The sequence below is a fragment of the Salminus brasiliensis genome, chromosome 14 (assembly GCF_030463535.1).
Source record: "Salminus brasiliensis chromosome 14, fSalBra1.hap2, whole genome shotgun sequence".
Lineage (NCBI taxonomy): Eukaryota > Metazoa > Chordata > Actinopteri > Characiformes > Bryconidae > Salminus > Salminus brasiliensis.
The window spans coordinates 1,100,375-1,126,465 of record NC_132891.1 but is presented as its reverse complement, the minus strand read 5'-3'; the positions used below and the strand labels follow the sequence as shown (position 1 = coordinate 1,126,465).

The 26,091-nt window shown below is 41.9% G+C and overlaps 2 protein-coding genes across 3 annotated transcripts; one reads left to right on the top strand and one right to left on the bottom strand.

The window, feature by feature from the left end:
- The first annotated feature begins 203 nt into the window (after positions 1 to 203).
- LOC140577078 (uncharacterized) lies at positions 204 to 9,378 on the top strand. Its single transcript, XM_072696876.1, is given in 10 exon segments — positions 204 to 372; positions 375 to 460; positions 462 to 505; positions 507 to 574; positions 577 to 726; positions 729 to 1,007; positions 1,010 to 1,501; positions 1,504 to 1,655; positions 1,657 to 1,722; positions 7,360 to 9,378. Coding segments are annotated over 10 exon segments (1,800 nt in total). The 5' UTR covers positions 204 to 350; the 3' UTR covers positions 7,801 to 9,378.
- A 2,609-nt stretch (positions 9,379 to 11,987) lies between these two features.
- Positions 11,988 to 24,433, bottom strand: irf10 (interferon regulatory factor 10). Of its 2 annotated transcripts, none has more exons than XM_072696725.1 (10): positions 24,276 to 24,433; positions 23,992 to 24,178; positions 21,347 to 21,536; positions 21,115 to 21,188; positions 20,765 to 20,807; positions 20,489 to 20,611; positions 18,287 to 18,673; positions 17,648 to 17,766; positions 15,420 to 15,577; positions 11,988 to 14,063 (listed from the first exon to the last, which is right to left on the bottom strand). In XM_072696725.1, the coding sequence occupies exons 1-10, from the start codon at positions 24,278 to 24,280 to the stop codon at positions 14,036 to 14,038; spliced, it is 1,314 nt and encodes a 437-aa protein (XP_072552826.1). In that variant the 5' UTR covers positions 24,281 to 24,433; the 3' UTR covers positions 11,988 to 14,035. The 2 variants fall into 2 exon arrangements, 1 of the variants encoding a protein (XP_072552826.1); XR_011981768.1 differs by having other exon boundaries at positions 14,041 to 14,063; positions 14,141 to 15,577.
- Between the last annotated feature and the right edge of the window lie 1,658 nt (positions 24,434 to 26,091).

Genomic DNA, 26,091 nt, shown 5'->3' with positions numbered 1-26,091 from the left:
TAATGCATTCAGTAGAAGGGATGTCACAAACATTTGGACATGGTAGTGTATCTGAAAAGTTGAGGAACTCGACTGACACGGCTTTTTATTTATGTGACTGGTTGGATTTGCAAGAAATTCCTAAATAAGCTTTTCCCAAATCGGGAAGTTTGTGCTGCAGCTAGACCTCACCGCACTTTCTCTCTCCTTTGTTCTTCAGGTGAGACGTTCTGAGCGTGGCGCTGTGTGAGGTGTGGGTTCTGCGTGATGCTGTTCACCAGGGATGCTGTTCGTCTCTCTCCGCACCCCTCGTTCTCCCCAGCAGCCCATGTGACCTAGTGCGGCCCCTCAGGCCTGGGGTTTAGTACCCCATGAATCCCAGCCCAGACCGCGGCAAGAGTGCCTCCCCCCAAAAAAGCGGGAGTCCAGACAGGGTTCGTCTGAACAGCGCCCCCTGGAGGACGACTTCAAACACCCCGCAACCGCTCCGAAGCCGGCGACAGCACGCGTCTGAGGGCCGGAAAGTGTGGAGAGTCACGGTTTGACAAAGATCTTCTCCCGCCCCCCTCCGCCTCTCAACCCTCACTGCCATCACTTTCCTTGCGCCGCCATGGCACGTGCCCTACCCGTCCTCCATCCACCACCTGTTCTTGCCCGGTCAAGTGGGCGAAAGACGTGGGTCAGGGTCGCCATCTTGGAGAGACAGTGGAACCGAACCTCCACCGATCCCTCATCACCGCTGGCTACGGACAGCATCTCTCCTTTGGGGTTGCAACCACCGATCTCCGTGCCTACCTTCAAGAGCGCTTATGTCGAGTCCAGAGATTTGTGGCCTATTTTGGGTCCGCAAGGCGAGAATACAGCGTCCTCTCTTTACCCGTCCCATCATCACTTTCCTCAACCCTCGATGTACCCCCCTGATCTTCTCTCAGACAGCAGGCTCAGGTATCCAAACAGGAGGCCCAACGGTCTGGACGGCCATGGCAGTAGATCCGAATCTAGCACACGGCTAGCTTCCAGCGGAGACTGTGGAATGATGGTCGGTCCAGACTGGGTGGTAGCTCCCATTCCAATGGCAGGAAGAGGCATCAAGAAGATCTGGCAGGGCGTAGTACAGGAAGGGGTTCCTTGTCCCAGGAGGGTCCTAATGCACATTCCTTCCTACAAGAACTAGACAGGGACCCTGGAACTCTGGGAATGCCCAAACCTCCAAACCCCCATGCTTACACCCCTTCGGATTCACGGACAGGAAAGGCATTGACTCCTCATGAACCTCCCAGTGGAAGTGCCTCCCAGACTGGAGCTCAGATCTACTACTCCTTGGGGTCCCTGTACCCCTCCGTTCACCAGAACCCTCAGGCCCTCGCCAATCTTAGCCCCTCAGGTCCCCCTCCTTCTCCTTTGAGGAACTCCCAGCACTCCCCACACTCTCAGCACAACAGCCATGGGACCGATCAGGAGCGGGAGCTCTCTCCAGGATCTTACCGTCCTTCGGTTTCAATCCTCAGTGGCCCCGACCCACCCAAAGTGCAGTCCTACCTCATTTCGCCAAGGGTTCTCTTATCGAGTTGGCCGGCGGCCGTCTGAAGAGGGTGGAAGAGCTGCGGACGGAGGACTTTCTGCACAGTGCCGACACCACCCCTGAGTTCCACCTGAGTACCTGCACCATCCTACTCTATTTCGCCTGGACCCACCAATGGCTTCAACCATCTGCAGGTTCTGCTTGCCGATCGCAACACTCAGGTAAGTCCAGCAAGTCTTAGCCAGGGTCTCAGGCGCAGTGTGAACTGTACAAAGAGAGCAGAGGGAACAGTAGGCACTCATCCTTAACTCTACCAGACAGTGGAAACTCATTTGGTCGTCTTGAAGTTAGGTAATGTCACGGAGGAGTGGCTAGAACCTACACTATATTTCCAAAAGTTTGTGGACACCACATCTAATGAATGCAATCAGTTTTTTTTGTTTTTTTTTTGCACACAGCCTGTCCAGTCCCTGCCATAGAATAGGACTCTCTATAGCAGATCAACATCATGACCCTATTGGCTCCATGCTGCCTAATAATGCCAGGCGTGGGCTAGAGGGTATAAAGCCCCCCAGCATTGAGGAGCTGTGGAGCAGTGAAGAGCTGTGTTCTCTGAATAATGGTGAGCTCCCCCCCCCCCCCCCCCCCCCGATATTTTTTATTGGATGAGTTGTAGGTCTTGAGGACTTGAGGATGAGGTGGGGTGGTGTTCATTCAACATCCTGACCTCACTAACGTGTTTGTAGCTGAAAGCAATCAAATCCTCGCAGCAATGCTCCCCCTTCAAAGTCTAGTAGACAGTCTTCTTCTCTGTAGAGACAGTAGAGACAGTCACTCTAGCAAAAGCAGGATCAGCTCTATTAATACCTTGATTTCAGAAGAAACAGTGAATGAGCAGGTGTCCCAATACTTTGTCACTATAGTGTGTTTCACATGTGACAGTTATCTGGGCATGTTTCTTAAAGTGTAGTGTGTTTATTCCTCCACCAGAACTACCAGAAGCCAAACTATTGACCTAGCATTTTGCAGTGAGACCAGGACTCCGGGCGAGTGAAAGTAGACTACCTCTCTCTACTTCTGGGTTAAAAACAACCTGGTTCCAGGCTATTTCCACAACCCAGCACTGGGTCACTGTACCACAGAACACATGCTGGGTTCATCTGACCTGGAATCACAGGGTTATTAGACTTGTACGAGTTAATATAGGCACGCTTTGATCAGTGTTGGGTCATTTTTGTCCCTTAATAAAATAACCTGGGCCAGTTTCCCTGAAGCAGCTTAAGAGAAAACCTAAGTAGGAGAGAGAGTGTACCGTGTGATGCTCACTCGACCATTAGAGAATCCTCTTTGTGTTCAGATGCTTTTGGGAACCCAGCTGCAGTCATACTGCTCATTAATGACAGGCTGTATTTCATATTCTTTAAATATTCATATCTGCTCTGACCTGTAGCGAGCCTGCCTTAGCTACGTAGTAATTCTGCTAAGCTGCTAAGCTAATTTTAGCCAACTACAATACAATTATTACACAGAAAACATTAACAACGTAAAATGGCCTAATATTCTGCTTAAGCTTTGACAGATATTATAAAATGGGCGGTAACCACCAGAGGCCTCCAGTAAAGCGACGTAAACAAGCATTATAACTTAGCAAGCTAATGTTAGCACGTAGCAGCACGCTGGTGTTAGCCATCTCATCAGCTCCACATCAACGGCTCAAATGTCTAAAGTCTTCAGACGCTCCACTTAACCCTGGCCTAGCAGCTTGGTTCTGGCCTCTAAAAAGGCCGTCCCATGGCGTGTTGTTACTATTAGGCTAAATGGACCAGCTGAACTGAGCGGTACCACATGAGGCCGGCCTGCGTGTTTACGGGTAACCTGACAGACCGTGGGTCTGCAGTTCCAGTTAACGTGCAGTGTCACGCTCACGTGGGCCAGGCTGAAGGAAACCTGTGTTCCCCTGTAAACAGTGCGCTTTACAACCGCTGCATTAAGCTGCTCCTCTGTTTCAGAGACACTAATTTATTCATGTGATACACAGTCATTTATCCTCTGTGCCTCGAGCTATATTAGGAGAACTTCGCTCTGCCCTGCCGTTTGCTGACTGAAGTATTTTCAGAGCACAGGAGGAATATGTGTATACGTGCAGTCGTGTAGGGGGGTAATATCAGCCCTGGGATCACAGTGTTCAGACTGCGTCTGATCTTAAAGACTGATCGATCCTCTATTTATAACAGTAGTCTGTTCTTATGGTTATGTGCTTGATTCACTTTCTATTAAAAGCCATAATGGTTAAATGAAATTGTCATCTGAGAGGATTACGTCATTAATATTTGGTTTATTAAATGTATTTTATTTTTGTGTTTATTATTTACTTATTTTAGATGAAAATTAATTAATAGTTTAAAAATACATTTTATATATATATATACATATATATTAAAAATATATACACTATTAACAATTAAACAATTAAAAAACACAAAAATACATTACTATTTATTTACTTTTTTATTAATATAGATTTTATATTTAGTGAGGATATATTTTGTCTAAAATCTACTGTAGGAATTTCCACCAACATTATTTTCATTTTAAAACCATCTGTCTATTATTACTTCTTTTTTAGATGTAAATAATTAGTAGTTTAAAAATACATATATATATATATATATATATATAAGATACAGTGTTTTTAAACTACTATTAATTTACATCTAATATATATATATAATTTAAAAATGTAATAAAAAATTGTTACAAAAATAATATACATTTATTATTTATTTACTTTTTATTAATATATATTTTATTACTGTTTATTTTTATTTTTTAATTACTTTATTTTAAAAGTGATGATATATTTTTGCCTAAAATCTAACTGTAGGAATTTCCCACCACAAATTATTTTAATTCTATAACCGTCTGTCTATTATTTGACTTTTTTTAGATGTAAATTAAAAAGATATATTTATGTATAATTACAAATGTAATAAAGAACATTATAAATATAATATTAATATATTATATATATAATTAAAAATGTAATAAAAATGATTGCAATCAAATTATATACATTTACTATTTATTTACTCTTTTATTAATATATATTTATTACTGTTTTATAAATGTAATTTATTTTAAACTATTTTAAAGTGATGATATATTTTTGACTAAAATCTAACTGAGTAGGAATTTCCCACCAAAAATATTTTCATTCTAAACCGTCTGTCTTTTAGCTTATCTGTACGTTTCAGGTGTAAAGTCTCAACCCACATTCAGAAAGGGTATTTTCCCAAACTTCCCGTGTAGAAATCCTGCATATGCTTTCATAAGAGCTGTATAATATTTTGAGAAGGAGATATGCACAGCACGGCTCTATGGTTTATAACAAGCTTTTTTCAGTACAGTGTTATGAGTGACTGTGATTTCCAGTGCTTCCTAATCCGGGGTGTTATATGAGGGTGTGTGATGGTAAGATAGGCTGGTGGGGATTTCACTTCTCCTTAAAGACTCAGCCTCATATCGACGGTTCCCCATCCGTACCGGGCCCCGTAATTACTGCTCACAGCTATATTTAGAGTAGCTGTTTTCTCAGGTTTAGTGTGGAGTGTGAGCTCCAGTCAGGCCAAACTTCAGCACCACCAGATCTGTGAGACACACACCTCCCAATCCGAACGAGACAATTCCTCAGCTTCTTCACGAGGGGATCTTCCACAGTCACAGATAACAGCTGCATTCACAGCTGCCAATGAGAAGCACACAGCCTGAAGGATGTGCAAAAGTACAGGAGCAGATTAGGAAGACAGGAAAATCCAACTAAAAATAAAACACCCTCAACCTTTACAGTAACCTTTCATTCCAACCACTCTCTAAACTATGAAAGTGACACTGTAGAAGAACCAGGTCAGGTTTCTAAACTAATTGAGTGTATGAACTGTATCTTTAAGTAGGTGTGTGAAGAACACTTCTACACCAAATCCGAAATATATATAATAATTCTTGTCAAAACTACTAATAATACATTCTGACAGCTGACTTTATGTTTATTAGGGTTTATTCTAATGTTATATAGAGTTAATTACAGGTAGACACTCTCACTGACCACTGACTTTATGTTTATTTGGGTTTATTCTAATGTTATATAGAGTTAATTACAGGTAGACACTCTCACTGACCGCTGACTTTATGTTTATTTGGGTTTATTCTAATGTTATATAGAGTTAATTACAGGTAGACACTCTCACTGACCACTGACTTTATGTTTATTTGGGTTTATTCTAATGTTATATAGAGTTAATTACAGGTAGACACTCTCACTGACCGCTGGCTTTATGTTTATTAGGGTTTATTCTAATGTTATATAGAGTTAATTACAGGTAGACACTCTCACTGACCGCTGACTTTATGTTTATTTGGGTTTATTCTAATGTTATATAGAGTTAATTACAGGTAGACACTCTCACTGACCTCTGACTTTATGTTTATTAGGGTTTATTCTAATGTTATATAGAGTTAATTACAGGTAGACACTCTCACTGACCGCTGACTTTATGTTTATTTGGGTTTATTCTAATGTTATATAGAGTTAATTACAGGTAGACACTCTCACTGGTCGCTGTTTGGGTTTATTCTAATGTTATATAGAATTAATTACAGGTAGACACTCTCACTGACCGCTGACTTTATGTTTATTTGGGTTTATTCTAATGTTATATAGAGTTAATTACAGGTAGACACTCTCACTGACCGCTGCCTTTATGTTTATTTGGGTTTATTCTAATGTTATATAGAGTTAATTACAGGTAGACACTCTCACTGACCACTGACTTTATGTTTATTTGGGTTTATTCTAATGTTATATAGAGTTAATTACAGGTAGACACTCTCACTGACCGCTGGCTTTATGTTTATTAGGGTTTATTCTAATGTTATATAGAGTTAATTACAGGTAGACACTCTCACTGACCGCTGACTTTATGTTTATTTGGGTTTATTCTAATGTTATATAGAGTTAATTACAGGTAGACACTCTCACTGACCTCTGACTTTATGTTTATTAGGGTTTATTCTAATGTTATATAGAGTTAATTACAGGTAGACACTCTCACTGACCGCTGACTTTATGTTTATTTGGGTTTATTCTAATGTTATATAGAGTTAATTACAGGTAGACACTCTCACTGGTCGCTGTTTGGGTTTATTCTAATGTTATATAGAATTAATTACAGGTAGACACTCTCACTGACCGCTGACTTTATGTTTATTTGGGTTTATTCTAATGTTATATAGAGTTAATTACAGGTAGACACTCTCACTGACCGCTGCCTTTATGTTTATTTGGGTTTATTCTAATGTTATATAGAGTTAATTACAGGTAGACACTCTCACTGATCACTGTTTGGGTTTATTCTAATGTTATATAAAGTTAATTACAGGTAGACACTCTGCAGTTTATACTACTTTATACTTTATCAGAATTTAATGATGACTGGGCCAGTAGAAATGCTGTAAAGCTGCTGTTCTGGAGATAGAAGGTTTTGTTCTGACAGAGGCGATACGATTACGGCAGATTACAGATCACACAGGAAGGAAGAAAGGGCTTTGATGTTTACCAACAGTTTTGGATAGTGGTGGTGCCGTGCCGTCCCCCTCAGTGGTTGCGAGTGTAGTTCGGTGTTTTTGGTCTGCTACTTCACGCCCAGAGGGGGATCCGTTTTTGGTCCTGTGCTTTTCTTGGCGAGTGGCAGTTCGTGTTACTCGGAGTCTAGGCTGGGGCATTAAGAGTGGTAGCTGGCACCGCTCACAGTCAAGACTGTTGCATTAACAAGTTTCCTGTTTGTTGATTTTGTGTTTGGCAGGAATTACTGACCGTTTTAGAGGAGTATCCATTCTTCGTGAGGGACCGCGGGTGGTCTTCTTGCAGCCCCCAGCGGAGCGCACAGCTCTACGGCCTGCCCTGCCGCCAGCTAAGCACAGGCGACGTCTGCCTGGCATTGACCCCGACGCCCACCTCAGCACAGCCCACCTCAAACCGTGCCCACAACTCCCGGGCACAACACGGGCACATCCACGCCGCCGCGGGGTCAGAGGTCACGCAGGTCAGAGCGCATGGCTCAGAAAGGATGCCCCCGCCCCCTGCACCTCCTCGTCCTCCGTCCACCCAAATCCCACCTTCTGACTCGCGGGGCCAAGAGAAGCCGCGCCCCCGAAAGAGACGCTGGTCCGCCCCCGAGCTGCAGGCCGGAGACAGGACCCGCCCGGATTTACCTCAAGGCTGCAAGCGAGTGAGACAGCAGTGAGGCTACGTTCACATCGCAGGGTCGGGAAGTGGCACAAATCCCATTTTTAGGCTTAAAAATGTGTTTTTTGGGGCAAAAGTCTGATCTTCTCCCTTCAGGTTTGAGCCACTTTGGCTGCGTTCACATTACAGAGTTTCAAAAGGCAGAAATTCAGTTTCTCACTTCAAAGATACCTCACAGTAAACAGCAGTTAGACATACGATTACACACTGCAGAAGATGATACACTGTATGTGCAAAAGTTTGTGGACACCCCTTCTAATGAATGTATTCAGCAGATCAACATCATGACCCTAATGGCTCCATGCTGCCTAATGCCAGGTGTGGACTAGAGGGGTATAAAGCCCCCCAGCATTGAGGAGCTGTGGAGCAGTGGAAGAACTGTGCTCTCTGGAATGATGGTGGAGGAGCTCCATCCAGTACTTTTGATGGGGATGATGAGGTGTATTTAGTAGCACTCTTGTCGCTGAATGCAATCAAATCCTCACAGTAATGCTAGTAGGAAGTCTCCTTCTCTGGACAGTAGAGACTCTTTTTAATACCCTTGATTTCAGAAGAAAATGAGCAGGTGTCCCAATACTTTTGTCCATACAGTGAACCTCAGCAAGTACAGTTCTCCTAAATGTAGTCTAATATTTCTCATTTTGTGATTACTGTAGTTATCATAGTTCTCTAAATCATTTTACCTACCAGAGCGGCAGATATTTTTACTTAATTCAAGAAATAATATTTCAAACAAACAGAATGATCTGCCAGTGAAATAGAAAATATGCCACTTTCATTAGAAATAAAATCCCTTCAAATAAGTGCAAATGAAAAATAATAAGTTGGATAATTTGATCATATTTAGAGCAGATTTAAGCAAATTTCAGTGGCTAAGTTGTTATTTTTGCAGTGTTTCCATAATGACGAGGTCAGACTCAAATATCAATATCAAAATAATCATTTCTTTAAAGTGATAAAAAGCTGGTATATAAATCTGATATTGTCGCTGTCCAATGAAAACCATGTATATCCGAAATGTTTACTGTACAGGAGACAATTAGCTTTGAAAGTAAGCCAATGTAAAATAAAGCAGTAGAGTTTATTAAAAGTGATTTAGAGCGTTTCTATTGGTCCGTTCATTTAAAGCTATTTACAGTGTTCAGAGCAGCAACAGGGTTCAGATGGAGATACAGGCTTTTCATTGGACAGCGATGGACAGCCCACGGTTTCACGGCCCAGCTGTTCCCACAGTGTTACAGGTGCGGGTAACTTACGCTACCATTGAAAAGTTTGGAATCACTTTTTTTAACAACACATTCCTGAAAAACAGCTTCGCTAAAACCCACGAGCACATAAAGTTCACAGAAGGACCACTTTTGCTTCCCTAAAAGGGCCCGTTTAAAAAGATTTCTACAACTTCTAACCCAAATTTCTTACAGAAAGTTCTTACATCATGAGCAGAAATCTTTTTGAAATCTTATAAAAGTTCTTTACTCAAACATCTCTGAAGAACCCTGCGCTGAAAGAGTTTTTCTGGATGTGGTTCTTCGTTAAATTGATGTTTTATACATTTCAAATAATGTTAATATCTATAATTAAGTTGTAATAAAAATTTATAAATATATAATACATATTTGTTATTGTATATATATATATATATATATATATATATATATATATATATATATATATATATATTAATATATCTCAGTAAGCTTTTAGCTAACATCCTGTCACAGCCTTTTAGGAAATCAAAGGTAGTTCTTCATAAAATGTATATTTTATCCATTTATTTGAGAAATGTATTAAATACATTTCAAAAACAAAATATGTCTTAAAAATATTTTTAAACAAAATAAATATTTTAAATTTCAATGTGTTTAAATCTCAGCAAGCTTTTAGCCTATATCCTGTCACAGCTTCACAAATGGTCTTAAACATATTGTAAATATACAACTGTTTATCATTCAATACCTTCTTGTTCTTTATTAATACTTGGAAAAAATGAATCAAATGTAAAGCATTGGTGTAGTTTAGAATATTTAACTGGAGCTAGTTATCTTATACCAGAGCTAGTCCCTCCTTATACCAAAAACAGGACTGCAAAATACTAGAGGGCACCAGAGAGAGAGAGCGTGCTTAATGACTGGGAGTGAATGGAGCTGAACAGCTAAAAATGTTTAAATATTATTTTTTACATTTGTGAAAGTAAGCACTGCTTGCTGATTGGTTGGCATGACTGCCACTGAGTGCAGAAATTCCGGTTTAGCACAAAGTCTCCTTTGTAACCCATTAATTTTGGAGTGTTTGAGAGCGCCCTCTAGTGTCTGACAACCCCAAAAATACATTATTAACACAATTTCTGATGTAACTGCATTGTAAATATTATTTAAAAATTAACGAAAAAAACACACATTAACGTGAGCAGTGATTCCTGACTTCAGAAGGTCAGTGTGGAAGCATGAACGTGAGCAGGGTAAATCTGGACTGAGCCGAATTAAGGTCTGTAATGTGAACGTAGCTCTCTGCACAAATCCTCAACACACAACCACAACCGCTCACCTCCGCTCGGACCGGAGCTAACGGCACACAGCACAAACTCGCTTTTACTGGTGACCTCATGGTTACTCTGGAAGAGCCATGGCCTCAAGAGCTGGCCTCCCTTCTTTCTGTCGTCTTATTGGCTAACACGGGTGTGGAAGGGAGGGCAGAGCAATGCTAGTGAAGCCCAAAACGCGTCTGTTTGTGAGACAATCAGAATCACCTGTCTTTGACGCCACGCGGTTAACTGTCTGTTCTAGTAATGGTGGTTTCCATGCCTACTGACAGTGTTTCTTTCTTCAGGGTAAATCTTTTCAGTATTATAAAGTTATTAATAATGGATGGAGAAAAAATACAAATATACACTATATGTCCAAAAGTTTGTGGACACCCCTTCTAATGATGCATTCAGCTATATTAAGCTGCACCTATTGCTGACACAGATGTGCAAATGCACACACAGCTTGTCTAGTCCCTGTAGAACAGAAGTACTGCCAATAGAATAGGACTCTCTGGAGCAGATCAACATCATGACCCTATTGGCTCCATGCTGCCTAATAATGCCAGGTGTGGGCTAGAGGGGTATAAAGCCCCCCAGCATTGAGGAGCTGTGGAGCAGTGGAAGAACAGCTCCATCCAGTTAAGTTGGGGATGATGAGCACAAACACTCTTGCCGCTGAATGCAATCAAATCCTCACAGCTATGCTCCTCCTCCAAAATCTAGTAGAAAGCTTTCTTCTTCTCTGGACAGTAGAGACAGTTGCTCCAACTATTTTTAATAACCTTGACTTCAGAAGAAACAGTGATCGAGCAGGTGTCCCAATACTTTTGTCCATATAGTGTATATGATATATATATATATATATATATATGATATATATATATGAATATATATATGATATATATATATGAATATATATCTTATTACAGGTGTTATACGAACATGCTATATAAATAAATATATAAATATATATATAAAGGTTATAAAGTTTATGGTTACTTTTATGGTTAAATGCAGTTTTTTTCACGCTTCTGAACTGAGCTCGGCCTTCAGTCTGGCAGGCGAGGTGAATGTATCAGCAACCTTTAGCCAAGCTTATCAGTGTGGGGTCAACATGCTGGTTCGACTTAGCATTACGCTCCAATGTGTTCTTATAAAGGGAAAAGACACTAAAGAACGAAAAAAACAAAAACAAAGAGACAAAAGCCGGCGATCCCGAGCGTCCCCCAGGGTGTTTCCACCAGTCGTCCACGAGAAGCGTTTTAACGGTGCTAATAACATATTGGAAAGTGATGCTTTGTGAGAGCACTTGACCTCGCAATGTGCTATCGTCCCAACCTCGCCCCACCCGCCCCCCCACCCAGACTTTTTTTTATGTTTCTGTACGATCGAGAGCAGGGAAGAAATGAAAAGACTATGGAAAGTATTTTGAACTCAGATACGGGTATCAATTCTTAATTAAGCACACTCTTTCACTTTAGAGTCTCTTTTTCAGTTTGTTTTTGTTTTGTTTTTGTTGTTGTTTATTTTTTTTTCCAAAAAAATGAGAATGTTATTTTTTCCTTTATAAATGTATAGCTATAAAATTGTATATTTTTAAACTTGTGAGACTGTAATACAGTGTTCGCTAGAAATAAAAGAACGCTTTATAGATTTACATGCTTTTGAGACATTTATTGCATCCCTGGTAACAAGAAACTCAGATTACAGACAGGAGATTAAAGATATTACTGATGATGATTAAATAAATACATGATCGGGGTAACTACATTGTGTATGTACAGGTATATAAGGCTGATATGTAAAGGTATATGACCTTTTGAACTCTGCTAATCACAACAGATGCTCTAGATTTTGTGGTTTAATAATATGGAGCCTGAATTGTCAGTATTGTGATCCGTGTCAATATTTCTTCTCTTCAAATGACACAACACACACACACACATACACACACACACACACACAGTTGTTCCAATGAGGAACCCAGTCTAGATATATACAGTAGCAGGTTTCACCACGTACAAAAAATCAAACAATAAAATAAAATAAAATAAAAATTTGATATAAAATAAAAAAATATTTTACACAAAGCTAGAATGTCGCTTGGCTCACTGACTATTAAGCACTCACTGGGAAAACGACTGACCCTACAGATGGTCCCATCAGTACACACTGAATCCAAAGCTGGTCTGATAACTGGTCAACTGTTCAGCATGGTGAGGTTGCGTGGCAGCCAGTGGTCCAGAGTAGATGGAAGAATGGTTTCCGCTAAATGTCAGTGGACGGCTGCCCCGTGCTACAAGACACTGATCCAAAACATACAAAATTAAAGAATTCTGCAACGAAAAGAAGCTTAAATTCCTGAAAAAAGGACAAAGCGGCTTCGAGCTGCTGTGTGTGATCTGCCAAAAAGGTGTTACTTAGCACTGTAGGGTCGGGTGGACATTTATTATTTTATTTATTTTAATATGTCAAATTGCTAAATACAGATAAATGTGTTCTCCTCATTTGACCCATCTGTGGTAGTAAACACACACACACAGCCAGAGTGGTGGGCAGACAATTCCAGCACCCGGGGAGCAGAGCCCGGGTGTCGAACCCACAACCCTGTCATCAATAGCCTGGAGCTCTAACCACAGCTAAGCACCACTGCCCCCTAGACTGCTCTTCCAGAACTGTCTGGTGTGTCAGCCCTCATCGGGTGGGCCACTGTTCGCCCTGCCCAGCGTCTCTGAACTGCAGACGACTGACCAGCCGCAAAAAGATCGCAAACAGCCGTAAAGATGACTCTGCTAAGAGCGGAACAGGTTCAGTAGATGCAGCTCCTGATCACGGCGACTACGCCAGTGTCTGCGCAGAACTGCAGTGGATGGAAGAAGCACATATTTTGGGCATAATCTGTGGAATGGAAGGTTGGAATGGAAACCCGGCTGTTAACACAGTCCACACTGTAGAATCTGATCATTAACACCATCATGGTTAAAGATAACGCACAGAAACACAAACCCCACCTTTAGCATCAGAATAACATTAAGAACCGTTAGACAGATGAGAGATACTTTACAGAAACCCAAACCTCCGCTCCCAGTACAGCTACAGTAGTTTGCTATATAGCACTTCAGGCTCACCTCCTCATACACTGCAGCACATGAGTAATAAAGCCTCATGTATAGCAGACTATACATTTATATTCAAAAGCTTGTTCTGACAGATGCAAACACATATACAGGAATGACTCTGGAATTATGTGCTTTTGATGCTGAATGCAATCAAATCCTCACAGCAATGTTCCTTTAAAATCTAGTAGAAAGTCATCTGCTCTGGACAGTAGAGACAGTTACTCCAACAAAAGTAGGAGAAACTCTTTTTAATACCTTTGATTTCAGAAGAAACCACGAACGAGCAGATGTCCAAATACTTTTGTCCAAATTGTGTATTATATAGCTTTTGGACGTGAAAAGACATAAACAGCCTATCCTATGAAATATTACATTTTAGTCCATGCTAATTACTTTATCTGACTACTAAAAAAATATATTGTGACCCATGCAAAAGTTTGGACACCTTTCTAGTTGTACTCATTAGGCCCACAGGCTGCTCTAAGCATCTGTGTGCATCAGTAGCTCAGACTTATTTATGTCCAAAGCAACATAAGCCTATAAAAAAGGTATCAAAGCAGACTTGCAATTAAGACGATCATGGAAGTTGATCATGGAAGTTGGAAGTCGAGGCCACATCTGGAGGACCAAGAAAACATCATAACTCATATGCTGAATCGAAAGGAAAAGCAACCCCACCCCACCCTTACCCAGACCTGCAGGAATGTGACACAGGAGGGGTGGTGCAGCTTTCTACTGGTGATCTACATAGAAACATGATCCACACAGAAGAGACCTCATCACATTTCATAAAGTAACAAAAACTGATGGTATGTTTGGGAACCTTTGGTCAACTGTTAAGCCTGGTTTTGGAAGGGTTGTGTGGCAGCCAGTGGGCCGGAGAATATGCAGGAATGGATTCCACTAAATGTCAGTGGACGGCTGGTCTCTGCAACACTGCTGTGGTCCAAAACAGCCGTAATTACAGCGCTTATGGACAGAGAACGTCTCTCTAAAGTGATGCAACCACAGGTCTAGCACCTCTGCTGGTTGCAGTATGATGTGTAGCTCCGCCCATCTTTATATGTTTTTATGTCAAAACAGCTCTGTCCATTTTCCATCATGTTTTGCTCCTCTAAAGATTTTAACCCTTACTCTGCTGTAGGCGGAGCTACACTTAGGAATGCAGGGATTGACGGCCTTGGCCCAATCTAGGGCCCATCATGGTCGCATCACTGACCCTAGTGGGCATCTATATGTGGGGCCAACATGGCCAACCCATAGACAAAACGTCCTGGTGCCCAGTTGGGCCACCCACACAGACCCCACATGGACATGGTACCTGTCAACTCCGCCTGACAACAAAAATTAGGGTGAAAAAATCTCATATAGTGTAAATGTGCTTAAATGGTCAAGCAAGCATCGCATGAAGCGCTCTCTCTCTCTCTCTCTCTACCACACAACACTAAGATGCTATTGGCAAACTGGACTGGCTTTAAGACTCATATGTAAATGAGCTTCCTCATAGCTTTAGTGTGAATGGGGTGGAGCTAAACTGCTGTAATCTAAACAGGGGGATATTTAAATATCTAGTTTCCATATTTCGGCTCTGAAGCTTTAACAATGTTTACACGACATCAAAGAGTTAAACAAAACAAAAACAAGAATGACTCAGGTTTCAGTGATGCGGCTCTTTAAGAGTAATAAAAATAATAATAATAATAAAAAAAAGGTACTGGCCCGTCCCAAAGGTACAGCTCCAGCAAACATGCTAACATGCTATCACTAACTATAAGCCCGCAGCCAATAATTAGCTAACAATGCTAACTGGTGGCTGTTCACTTTCATTCGTTTTTAGCAGCATTAGCATTTCTGACTGAAGCTGTCCTTTAATCACAGTTGGTCTGTAGCTGTAAAAAAAAAACTGCTGTTTGATTCTTTAAAAAACATATACCACCCCCCCCCCCTCCTTAGAAGTGAGAGGGGGGGTCTTACTTCTGGAGCTCTGCTCCTCTCCTGGCTTCAATCACTGGCAGCTCTATGTTCTGGATGTTCTGGAAGTTGTGGATTTCGGTGCTGGTTCTTCCGTACACACTCTGATCCTGAGCGGCCGAGAACCTTTGAAACAACTCTTTAGCAAATAAGGGCACCACCTACACAGAGGGCGAGAGAGAGAGGCGGAGGAGGGAGAGAGAGAGAGAGAGAGAGAGAGAGAGAGAGAGAGAGAGAGAGAGAGAGACAGAGAGAGACAGAGAGAGAGAGAGAGACAGAGAGAGACAGAGAGAGAGAGTGATTTGGCTGTTTGTGCCTCCCTCTGCTGGTGGCTAAAAAAACTGCACCAGGTCAAACAACAACCTTCAATCAAAATTACTTCATTATAGTATTTAATTACTGTACTCAATACCTTACTGTATTTAACTACTGTATTTAACTGTACTGTATTCAACACACTACTGTATTTAACTGTACTGTATTTACCTGTATTGTATTTAACTACTGTACTCAATACACTACTGTATTTAACTACTGTATTTAACTGTACTGTATTTAACTACTGTACTCAATACACTACTGTATTTAACTACTGTATTTACCTGTACTGTATTTAACTACTGTACTCAATACACTACTGTATTTAACTACTGTATTTAACTGTACTGTATTCAATACACTACTGTATTTAACTGTACTGTATTTACCTGTACTGTATTTAACTACTGTACTCAATACACTACTGTATTTAACTGTACTGTATTTAACTGTACTGTACTTCATTTAATGGTATTATATTTATAACAGAACTGAATTAAGTCAGGTATTTCAGTCATGTTAGTTTATTATATAATAAATATAAGAATTAAACATTAGTATAATAAATCTGTTGTATAGTTTATCTGTAGTTTAATCATAATCTGTTTTACTCAAAAAGCAATCGACCCTGAAACATTTGGGTGGGCGGGGCTAAACGGCTGCACACTGAAAGGGGTAGCGTATGTAAATGTGCTACACCAAACTCTTTCATTCGGAGAGGTCTGGTTTTCCATCATCCGGACGCTTTAATACGCAGGGCTGAGAGCAGATCGGGTTACTCCTGCTGTGGAAGCAGGCATATGATCTTCTCCAGCTCTGATGAGACAGCTGAAGCTCGCTCTCCCCAGAAACTCTCACTTCTGTGTTTTCTCTGCCACACCTGACTCAGCGCAGGGGCTGATAATTAGCTGCAGGGCTGATTCAGGTGTGTTAGAGCAGGGGAACACTGACACCTGCAAAGTGAGAAGGCGTCGAGACTCCAGGGCTGGGTTACACCAGTGTGTGTGAGTGTGTACTGCAGTCCGGAGAGGCTTCATCCAGACCCAGCTTCCTCTGCGCATCTCCAACAAACAAGTCCCACCCACTCAATCAAACTCCACCCAACCAGCTCCACCCTTACTCAAAAAAAACACCCACTCAAACACCACCCATCCTACTCAAACAAACCCCACTCACCCAAAACCACCATCTCTCAAACACCCCCCCACTCAGCCCCACCTTCACTCAAACAATCCCCACCCACATAAACAAGCCCCGCCTACTCAAACAAACCCCACTCACCCAAACACACCACCTCTCAAATTCCACCCACTTAGCTCCAACCTTACGAATACGTGCACCTTTATCCTTTACTTAAACAAATCCCACTCACCCAAACCCACCATCTACTCAAACAAACCCCACCCACTCAGCTCCACCCTTACTTAAACAAACCCCACTCACTCCACTTCACTGTTAGTCAAACAAACTCCACCCACTCAAACACACCACCTCTCAAACAAACCCCACCCACTCAAACACACCACCTCTCAAACAAACCCCACTCACTCCACTTCACTGTTACTCAAACAAACCCCACCCACTCAAACACACCACCTCTCAAACAAACCCCACCCACTCAGCTCCACCCTCACTCAAACAAACCCCACCCACTCAAACACACCACCTCTCAAACAAACCCCATTCACTCCACTTCACTGTTACTCAAACAAACCCCACCCACCCGAACCCACCACCTCTCAAACAAACCCCACCCACTCAGCTCCACCCTCACTCAAACAAACCCACTTTGCACAACCTAAATTGGACAAGCCTTACTGCTCAATCACACTCTTCACTACAGTACACTGGGCATTTAGCTACGCTTTGTTTATATAGATTTAAAAAGTTGCAGATCATATCTGAGCACCAACCTGTGCTGTGATGAGCTTCTTGCTCTTTGGTTGGCTGCTGTCAGGAAACTCCTCTCCAAAGCACAGGTCAATCTCATAGCGAGGCTTTGGTCCCATACTGTGTAGATGGCGATGTAACTCTGCAGGCCGCAGAACAATGAGGAAAAGTCAAAATCCTAAAACCTTAAACCATTACTGACATTAATTAATAATCACAATACATTTCAATCAGCATTTCCTCAAAACACTATTACTGCACTACATGGACAAAAGTATCGGGACACCTCCATATTCCACCTCCAGGAGCTTTTCTGACCCCCATTCTAAACCCATAGGCATTATTAATGTGGAGCTGGTCCCCCTTTGCTCTGAGGTCTGGAGCTCTGCTGCAGTTACTGAGTCAGTTGGAGGCTTTTCTGCACTCTGCTCTGAGCTCAGCACTCGGCCCTGACCCCGCTCTGTAACTTTACGTGGTCTGACTGACACTCGGTGGCTGAGCTGCTCTCTGTGAGCTGTTCCTCCTAAACTCTTCCACTGTTCAATAATAACACCACTCACAGCTGATGGAGGAAGATCTAGGAGGGAGCATCTGAGCTATTGGCTAGTGTTTCCATGTCTTCCATGGACCGGGCTCATGCCCTTCATCCTCCTCATTCTCACCTTGTAGAAATATCTGCATGTCCATTAACTTGCACGTCCGCTCTCTCTCCAGCTTGTTGGGTTTTTCTCTGTGCTCAGCCAATGGCCCGTCCCAGTACACCCGACCCTGGCAGAAGCGTTTGATATAAACACCGTCCGGAGCCACCCACACCAGCACACCTTTCTCCAGGTGGGGCAGGAGGCGGCTCATGGCGTCTACGATGCCCGGGCCGAAAGACATCACATCCAGCGGTGGGAAGAAAACCTTCTCAGCTGCACACGGCCCGTAAATCCTCTCGCTGCCCACCGGGGGCGACCCCTGCAGGACAAAACAGCCTTCAGCAGACAAGCTGATGAGTTCCTTCACCAGATGACCGTGGTACAACAATCGCACCTGCAGTCTGAAATCTGTACACACACACACACACACACACACACACATTCAAATGGCATTAATACAATTCTACACGCCAATACAGTTCAAATCATTAGTTAATCTGTAACAGACTTGTTTATGTGGTTTCTGTCCCTGTATGACACATTGTTATCTATAAAACATGCCCAGTCACAGTGGCATCGGAACAGTCAGTGTGGCATTCAGACTATTAAAGTAGCATTAGGGCATTCTGAGTGGCATTAGTTCTGTTAAAGTGGCATAAGGGCAGTAAGTGTGGCATTCAGGCTAGTGCATTAGGGCATTTAGAGTGGCACTAGGGCTGTCAAAGTGGCACTGCAACAGTCAGTGTAGCATTCAGGCTATTAGAGTGGCATTAGGGTATTCTGAGTGAGATTAGGGCATTGGGGCAGTCAGTGTAGAATTCAGACTATAAGAGAGGCATTGCTGCAATCAGAGTGGCATTAGGATAGCCACAGGTACTACTGCAGCACTAAGAGTGGCATTAGGGCAAACAATGTGGTATGTTGTGTAAGTGGCATTTTGGAGCTGCCACTGTAGTATTATGGCAATCAGAGTGACATTAGAGTAATCAGTGTGCCGTTAGAACAGTACGAATGACACTGATGTAATGAGAGTGGCATTCGAGCAATCAGAGGCATTAGAGCAATGTAAGTGGCATTAGAGCAGCCCGAGTGCCATTTAGAGCATTGGATTAGGAAAGTCAGTGGCATTGAGAGCATTAATAATAGCATTATAGCAGTTAGACTGCCATTAGAGCAATTAAACTGGCATTAAAACTGTAAAAGTGGCATTACAGCAACGTGAGTGGCACTGGAACATCTAGTGTAAGATTTAGAGCATTGATAATGGCATTAGGATAGTCAGTAGCATTAAAGCATTGGGGCACTCAGAGTGGCATTCAAGCAGACAAAGTGGCATTAAAGCATTGAGAATGACATCATAGAATTAAATGGCATTGGGCAGTCAGAGCGGCCTTCAAGCAGACACAGTGGCATTAAAGTAGCGAGAATGGCATCATAGAAGTTAAGTGGCATTGGGACAGTCAGAGTGGCATTAAAGTAGCGAGAATGGCATCATAGAAGTTAAGTGGCATTGGGACAGTCAGAGTGGCATTAAAGTAGCGAGAATGGCATCATAGAAGTTAAGTGGCATTGGGACAGTCAGAGTGGCTTTCGAGCAGTGAGAATGGCTTCTTAGAAGTTAAATGGTTGGTGTGACGCAACAGATAACACCACTACCTGCATATTGGCTACTACACCATGTGGAAGAATGGGGTTCAATTCTCGGTCTGGGTGACTATGCTGTGCTACACCAATGAGTCCTTGGGCAAGACTCCTAACACTACATTGGCTCACCTGTGTAATACCAGTAACCTTGTAAGTCGCTCTGGATAAGAGCGTCAGCTAAATGCCATAATCGTAAATATAAAGGTAAAATGGCATTGGGGCAGTCAGAGTGGCATTAGAGCAGACAGAGTGGCATTAAAGCAGTGAGAATGGCATCCTAGAAGTTAAGTGGCATTGGGGCAGAAAGAGTGGCATTAGAGTTTCTAAAGATCATGAGTTCACATGAACATCACAGCAGGCTCTATTAAGAGTGGCATGAGCACTGCCACTGTGGCATCAGGGCATCAGGGTGTGAAAGGGTTTGGAGAATGTTGTTTTAGAGAAGCAGAATTTGTGAAATTCTGAACATTAGGTCTGTGAAAACGGCCCTACATGTTTACATCTTGCACTCTAACCGGACTTCTTAAGGATTGCCAGGTCTCGTTGGCCTGGCAGCGGCTCGCTAATGAAGGTTCTCACCTGAGATGGAACCCTGAGGTTGCAACATGTAGAAATACACTGGAGCACTGGAGTTCTCATAGCCAGCAGCATCATTAGTGCAGAGCAGGTCCAACTTCCCGTCCACACGTCTCTGTGCACTTCCTACACACACAGAGTATAATCTCTAAATTTATATACTGGGTTTAAACACAGTTTAATGCAGAACACAGCTCATTTAATTCCAAAAGATCATTCATGTAATTAATTACTCTTCTTAAATCTAAATTACACATTACGATAAGGGTAAGAACTGACCGTTTGATACTCCGTTATTTTTTGATTCCGCTTGTTCACCACCCTGCAATGAGAACATTAAACTGTATAAAATGGCTTACACTGCTGGTCAAAAGTTTTTGGTCACTCTTATTCTCAGTGTGGGGCAGCCCAGGTGATCCACCTTAAAGTCGCTCCCCAATGTGATAAAGCTGCATTTATACATCCTCACAGCCAGTGCTGTTCAGTTCCGTCCACTAGATGGCGGAATACAATTTCTGAATCACAGTCTCAGTTCCACATTCACATTCGAGTTCACACCCTCAGAATCAGGGGATTTCCAGCCAGCAGTGGCTACCTGCAGTTACAGCTCTGTGCAAAACCGGCGTTACCTGAACAGCATTAGGTTCTCTCAGCACCCGGGCCAACTGGCTGATCTGTGCCTTCACTGCATTCGGGGCAGGCTCTACATTACAGAGAGAGAGAGACAGAGACAGAGACAGAGAGAGAGAGAGAGATTGGCAAAATGGCAGCCTATTTATTTTTTAAAGAAAAAAAAAAGTAAAAAAAGTAAATAAAGAAGGACAGAAGGACAGAAGGACAGACAGAGAGAGGGAGATGTACCTGTGGGTTTCTCGGTGTCCTCCAGGACGCGGTACACTTTGTATGGTTCTGAGATGTCCAGCTGGCTGCGCTCTGGAACCTCCTGGAAGTCCATACTCTTGTTGAGGGCGCACCGGAGTCGCGTCTTCCACGCAGAGGGGTCCGGTTTATCCTTGCCCTCCCGATACTTTCCCTTATACACGGCCCAGGCCTGGAGACGATCAGTCACAAAATGAAAACACAACTTACTTCGTTCATCTCCATATAAAACATCCTCTTCACCTCCACTACAGCCTTCACTGTAGCACAGTGGCATTAAAGAAGTAAAAGTGGCATTAGGACAGTCACAGTGGCATTAAAGCGGTTAGAGTGGCATTAGGACAGTCAGAGTGGCATTAAAGAAGTAAAAGTGGCATTAGGACAGTCAGAGTGGCATTAAAGCGGTTAGAGTGGCATTAGGACAGTCAGATGGGCATTAAATAAGTAAAAGTGGCATTAGGACAGTCAGATTGGCATTAAAGAAGTAAAAGTGGCATTAGGACAGTCAGAGTGGCATTAAATAAGTAAAAGTGGCATTAGGACAGTCAGATTGGCATTAAAGAAGTAAAAGTGGCATTAGGACAGTCAGAGTGGCATTAAATAAGTAAAAGTGGCATTAGGACAGTCAGATTGGCATTAAAGAAGTAAAAGTGGCATTAGGACAGTCAGAATGGCATTAGGACAGTCAGAGTGGCATTAAAGAAGTAAAAGTGGCATTAAGACAGTCACAGTGGCATTAGGACAGTCAGAGTGGCATTAAAGCGGTAAGAGTGGCATTAGGGCAGTCAGAGTGGCATTAGGACAGTCAGAGTGGCATTAAAGAAGAAAAAGTGGCATTAGGACAGTCAGAATGGCATTAGGACAGTCAGAGTGGCATTAAAGAAATAAAAGTGGCATTAGGACAGTCAGAATGGCATTAGGACAGTCAGAGTGGCATTAGGACAGTCAGAGTGGCATTAAAGCGGTAAGAGTGGCATTAGGGCAGTCAGAGTGGCATTAAAGAAGTAAAAGTGGCATTAGGACAGTCAGAGTGGCATTAAAGCGGTAAGAGTGGCATTGGGGCAGTCAGAGTGGCATTAGGGCAGTCAGAGTGGCATTAAAGAAGTAAAAGTGGCATTAGGACAGTCAGAGTGGCATTAGGGCAGTCAGAGTGGCATTAGGACAGTCAGAGTGGCATTAAAGAAGAAAAAGTGGCATTAGGACAGCCAGAGTGGCATTACGACAGTCAGAGTGGCATTAAAGAAGTAAAAGTGGCATTAGGACAGTCAGAATGGCATTAGGACAGTCAGAGTGGCATTAAAGAAGTAAAAGTGGCATTAGGACAGTCAGAATGGCATTAGGACAGTCAGAGTGGCATTAGGACAGTCAGAGTGGCATTAAAGCGGTAAGAGTGGCATTAGGGCAGTCAGAGTGGCATTAAAGAAGTAAAAGTGGCATTAGGACAGTCAGAATGGCATTAGGACAGTCAGAGTGGCATTAAAGAAGTAAAAGTGGCATTAGGACAGTCACAGTGGCATTAGGACAGTCAGAGTGGCATTAAAGCGGTAAGAGTGGCATTAGGGCAGTCAGAGTGGCATTAGGGCAGTCAGAGTGGCATTAAAGAAGTAAAAGTGGCATTAGGACAGTCAGAGTGGCATTAGGACAGTCAGAGTGGCATTAAAGAAGTAAAAGTGGCATTAGGACAGTCAGAGTGGCATTAAAGAAGTAAAAGTGGCATTAGGACAGCCAGAGTGGCATTACGACAGTCAGAGTGGCATTAAAGAAGTAAAGGTGGCATTAGGACAGCCAGAGTGGCATTAGGACAGTCAGAGTGGCATTAGGACAGTCAGAGTGGCATTAAAGAAGAAAAAGTGGCATTAGGACAGCCAGAGTGGCATTACGACAGTCAGAGTGGCATTAAAGAAGTAAAAGTGGCATTAGGACAGCCAGAGTGGCATTAGGACAGTCAGAGTGGCATTAAAGAAGTAAAAGTGGCATTAGGACAGTCAGAGGGGCATTAAAGGTTCTAAATGGTTCTTTGAATGGCCATGGTTATATACAGAACTTTTTAAAATGGTTCTATATCCAATCTTTGAAAGTGTTTCTATATGGAACCTTTGAATTTGGGTCTATATAAACTCTCTTAAATATGTTTCTGTATGGAACCTTTTAAAATGGTTCTATATTTGATTTGTTAAAAGCGGTTCTTTACAAACCCTTTTAAAATGGTTCTGTGTAGAATATTTTTAAAAGGTTCTAGTTAAAATCTCTTAAACTCTAAGAACCACTTAAACATCCAAACGATTCTTGGAGTTCTCATTTTAAACAGAACCCGTGAAGAACCTCTTCTTAGGGGTGTAGTTTGAGGGGTAGGTGGTTACTTCTCTGGCCGATCTTCAGCCAATTTGGACCAATGACGTTCTTTAAAGGCTGGGGTTTCTCAGTTTACAGCTCAGTATTGCCTCATCCTGTTCCCAGTCCTCCACTGAAACTGGGGAAGGCTGACACTCCACCACCACCACCACCACCACCCCCCAAAAGAAGGATCTCAACTAGGTTCCCCTGAAGTTCACACAGGGCCCAGACGGGTAGAACTAAGGGTCATCAGTGGCCCGGTGGAGTCAGGCCGGGTCTGGACGTTCTCTCACCCTGAAGAGCGCTGCGTCCTCGTCCTGCCTGTAGTCCTGCTTGGCTGCGTGCTTCCAGGGGATCTTGAACAGGGTCTTCTCCGGGTTCTCCCAGCTCAGACCAGCATACTGACCACTGTCAATCTGGGCTATCAGCCATTCCCTGAGTCGCATGTGTCTGCCTTTCTCCTCCATGGCTGAAGGCGCCCTAAAGCACAGCTACATCAAGCAGGGCAACACACACCACCTCCAGCCCCAGCCAGGCTAAACCTCGCTTCTCCAAAACACGGTTCTGTGATATTTACCTCATTTACACCGCAGCCGGAGAGGGGTCTGCGCGCCAGGGTGGTCTACACCGAGCCAGTCAGCAGACCTGGAGCCTGGAGAGTGATTAATGGGCACTCTGAGGAGTGAGACGGAGTGTGTGTGCTCACATGTGCGCAGTAAAAGAGTGTCACAGAGGAGTGAGTCAAAGCGAAAGTAAAACCATGAACAGAAACACTTTCGCTTTCCTGCACGAATAATGAACTCTGCCTTCCCATCAGACCAGCCTCCGACCTGACCCGCACCTCCACGTCTCACTACGCGTTCGGGAGGTCTGGGGCATCGCGCGCACCTGTGTCCTGCTTTACCTGTGGACTCTTTCACAGACTTTACAGAACAGAACTCTTATTTAATTAAGATTACATTAAATTAATGAATTAATCAAAGGCCTGTGATGAAGCTTTATGCTTTATTATTTCTGTAAATTTGGACATTGAATTCCTAGAAAGTTGCAAAACAAAAAAACAACCTCGTCAAAACCCGCAGTTATTGATCACTTTCCTTTCCTCGGTTTTTCTCCTCGCGCTACTTCATTCCCCACTGGCATTCCGCCAGGCTCCGCCTCTCCTGCGCTGTGATTGGCTGTAGTTCCAAACTCTGCGCTGGGATTGGTTAATAGTTAATAATTAATAATTATAATAATAATAATAATGCTTTAAACACCAATGATTTAAACACCAATGATTTAAACACCAATGATTTTAAACACCAATGATTTAAACACCAATGATTTACACACCAATGATTTACACACCAATGATTTAAACACCAATGATTTACACACCAATGATTTAAACACCAATGATTTTAAACACCAATGATTTAAACATCAATGATTTAAACACCAATGATTTAAACATCAATGATTTAAACACCAATGATTTTAAACACCAATAATTTAAACACCAATAATTTAAATGCCAATGATTTAAACACCAATGATTTAAACACCAATGATTTAAACACCAATGATTTTAAACACCAATAATTTAAACACCAATAATTTAAATGCCAATGATTTAAACATCAATGATTTAAATGCCAATAATTTAAATGCCAATGATTTAAACACCAATGATTTAAACACCAATGATTTAAACATCAATGATTTAAACACCAATGATTTAAACATCAATGATTTAAACACCAATAATTTAAACACCAATAATTTAAATGCCAATGATTTAAACACCAATGATTTTAAACACCAATAATTTAAACACCAATAATTTAAATGCCAATGATTTAAACACCAATGATTTAAACACCAATAATTTAAACACCAATGATTTAAACATCAATGATTTAAACACCAATAATTTAAACGCCAATAATTTAAATGCCAATGATTTAAACATCAATGATTTAAATGCCAATAATTTGAACACCAATGATTTAAACACCAATGATTTAAACATCAATGATTTAAACACCAATAATTTAAATGCCAATAATTTAAATGCCAATAATTTGAACACCAATGATTTAAACACCAATGATTTAAACACCAATGATTTACACACCAATGATTTAAACACCAATAATTTAAATGCCAATAATTTAAATGCCAATAATTTAAACACCAATGATTTAAACATCAATGATTTAAACACCAATAATTTAAACGCCAATAATTTAAATGCCAATGATTTAAACATCAATGATTTAAATGCCAATAATTTGAACACCAATGATTTAAACACCAATGATTTAAACATCAATGATTTAAACACCAATAATTTAAATGCCAATAATTTAAATGCCAATAATTTGAACACCAATGATTTACACACCAAT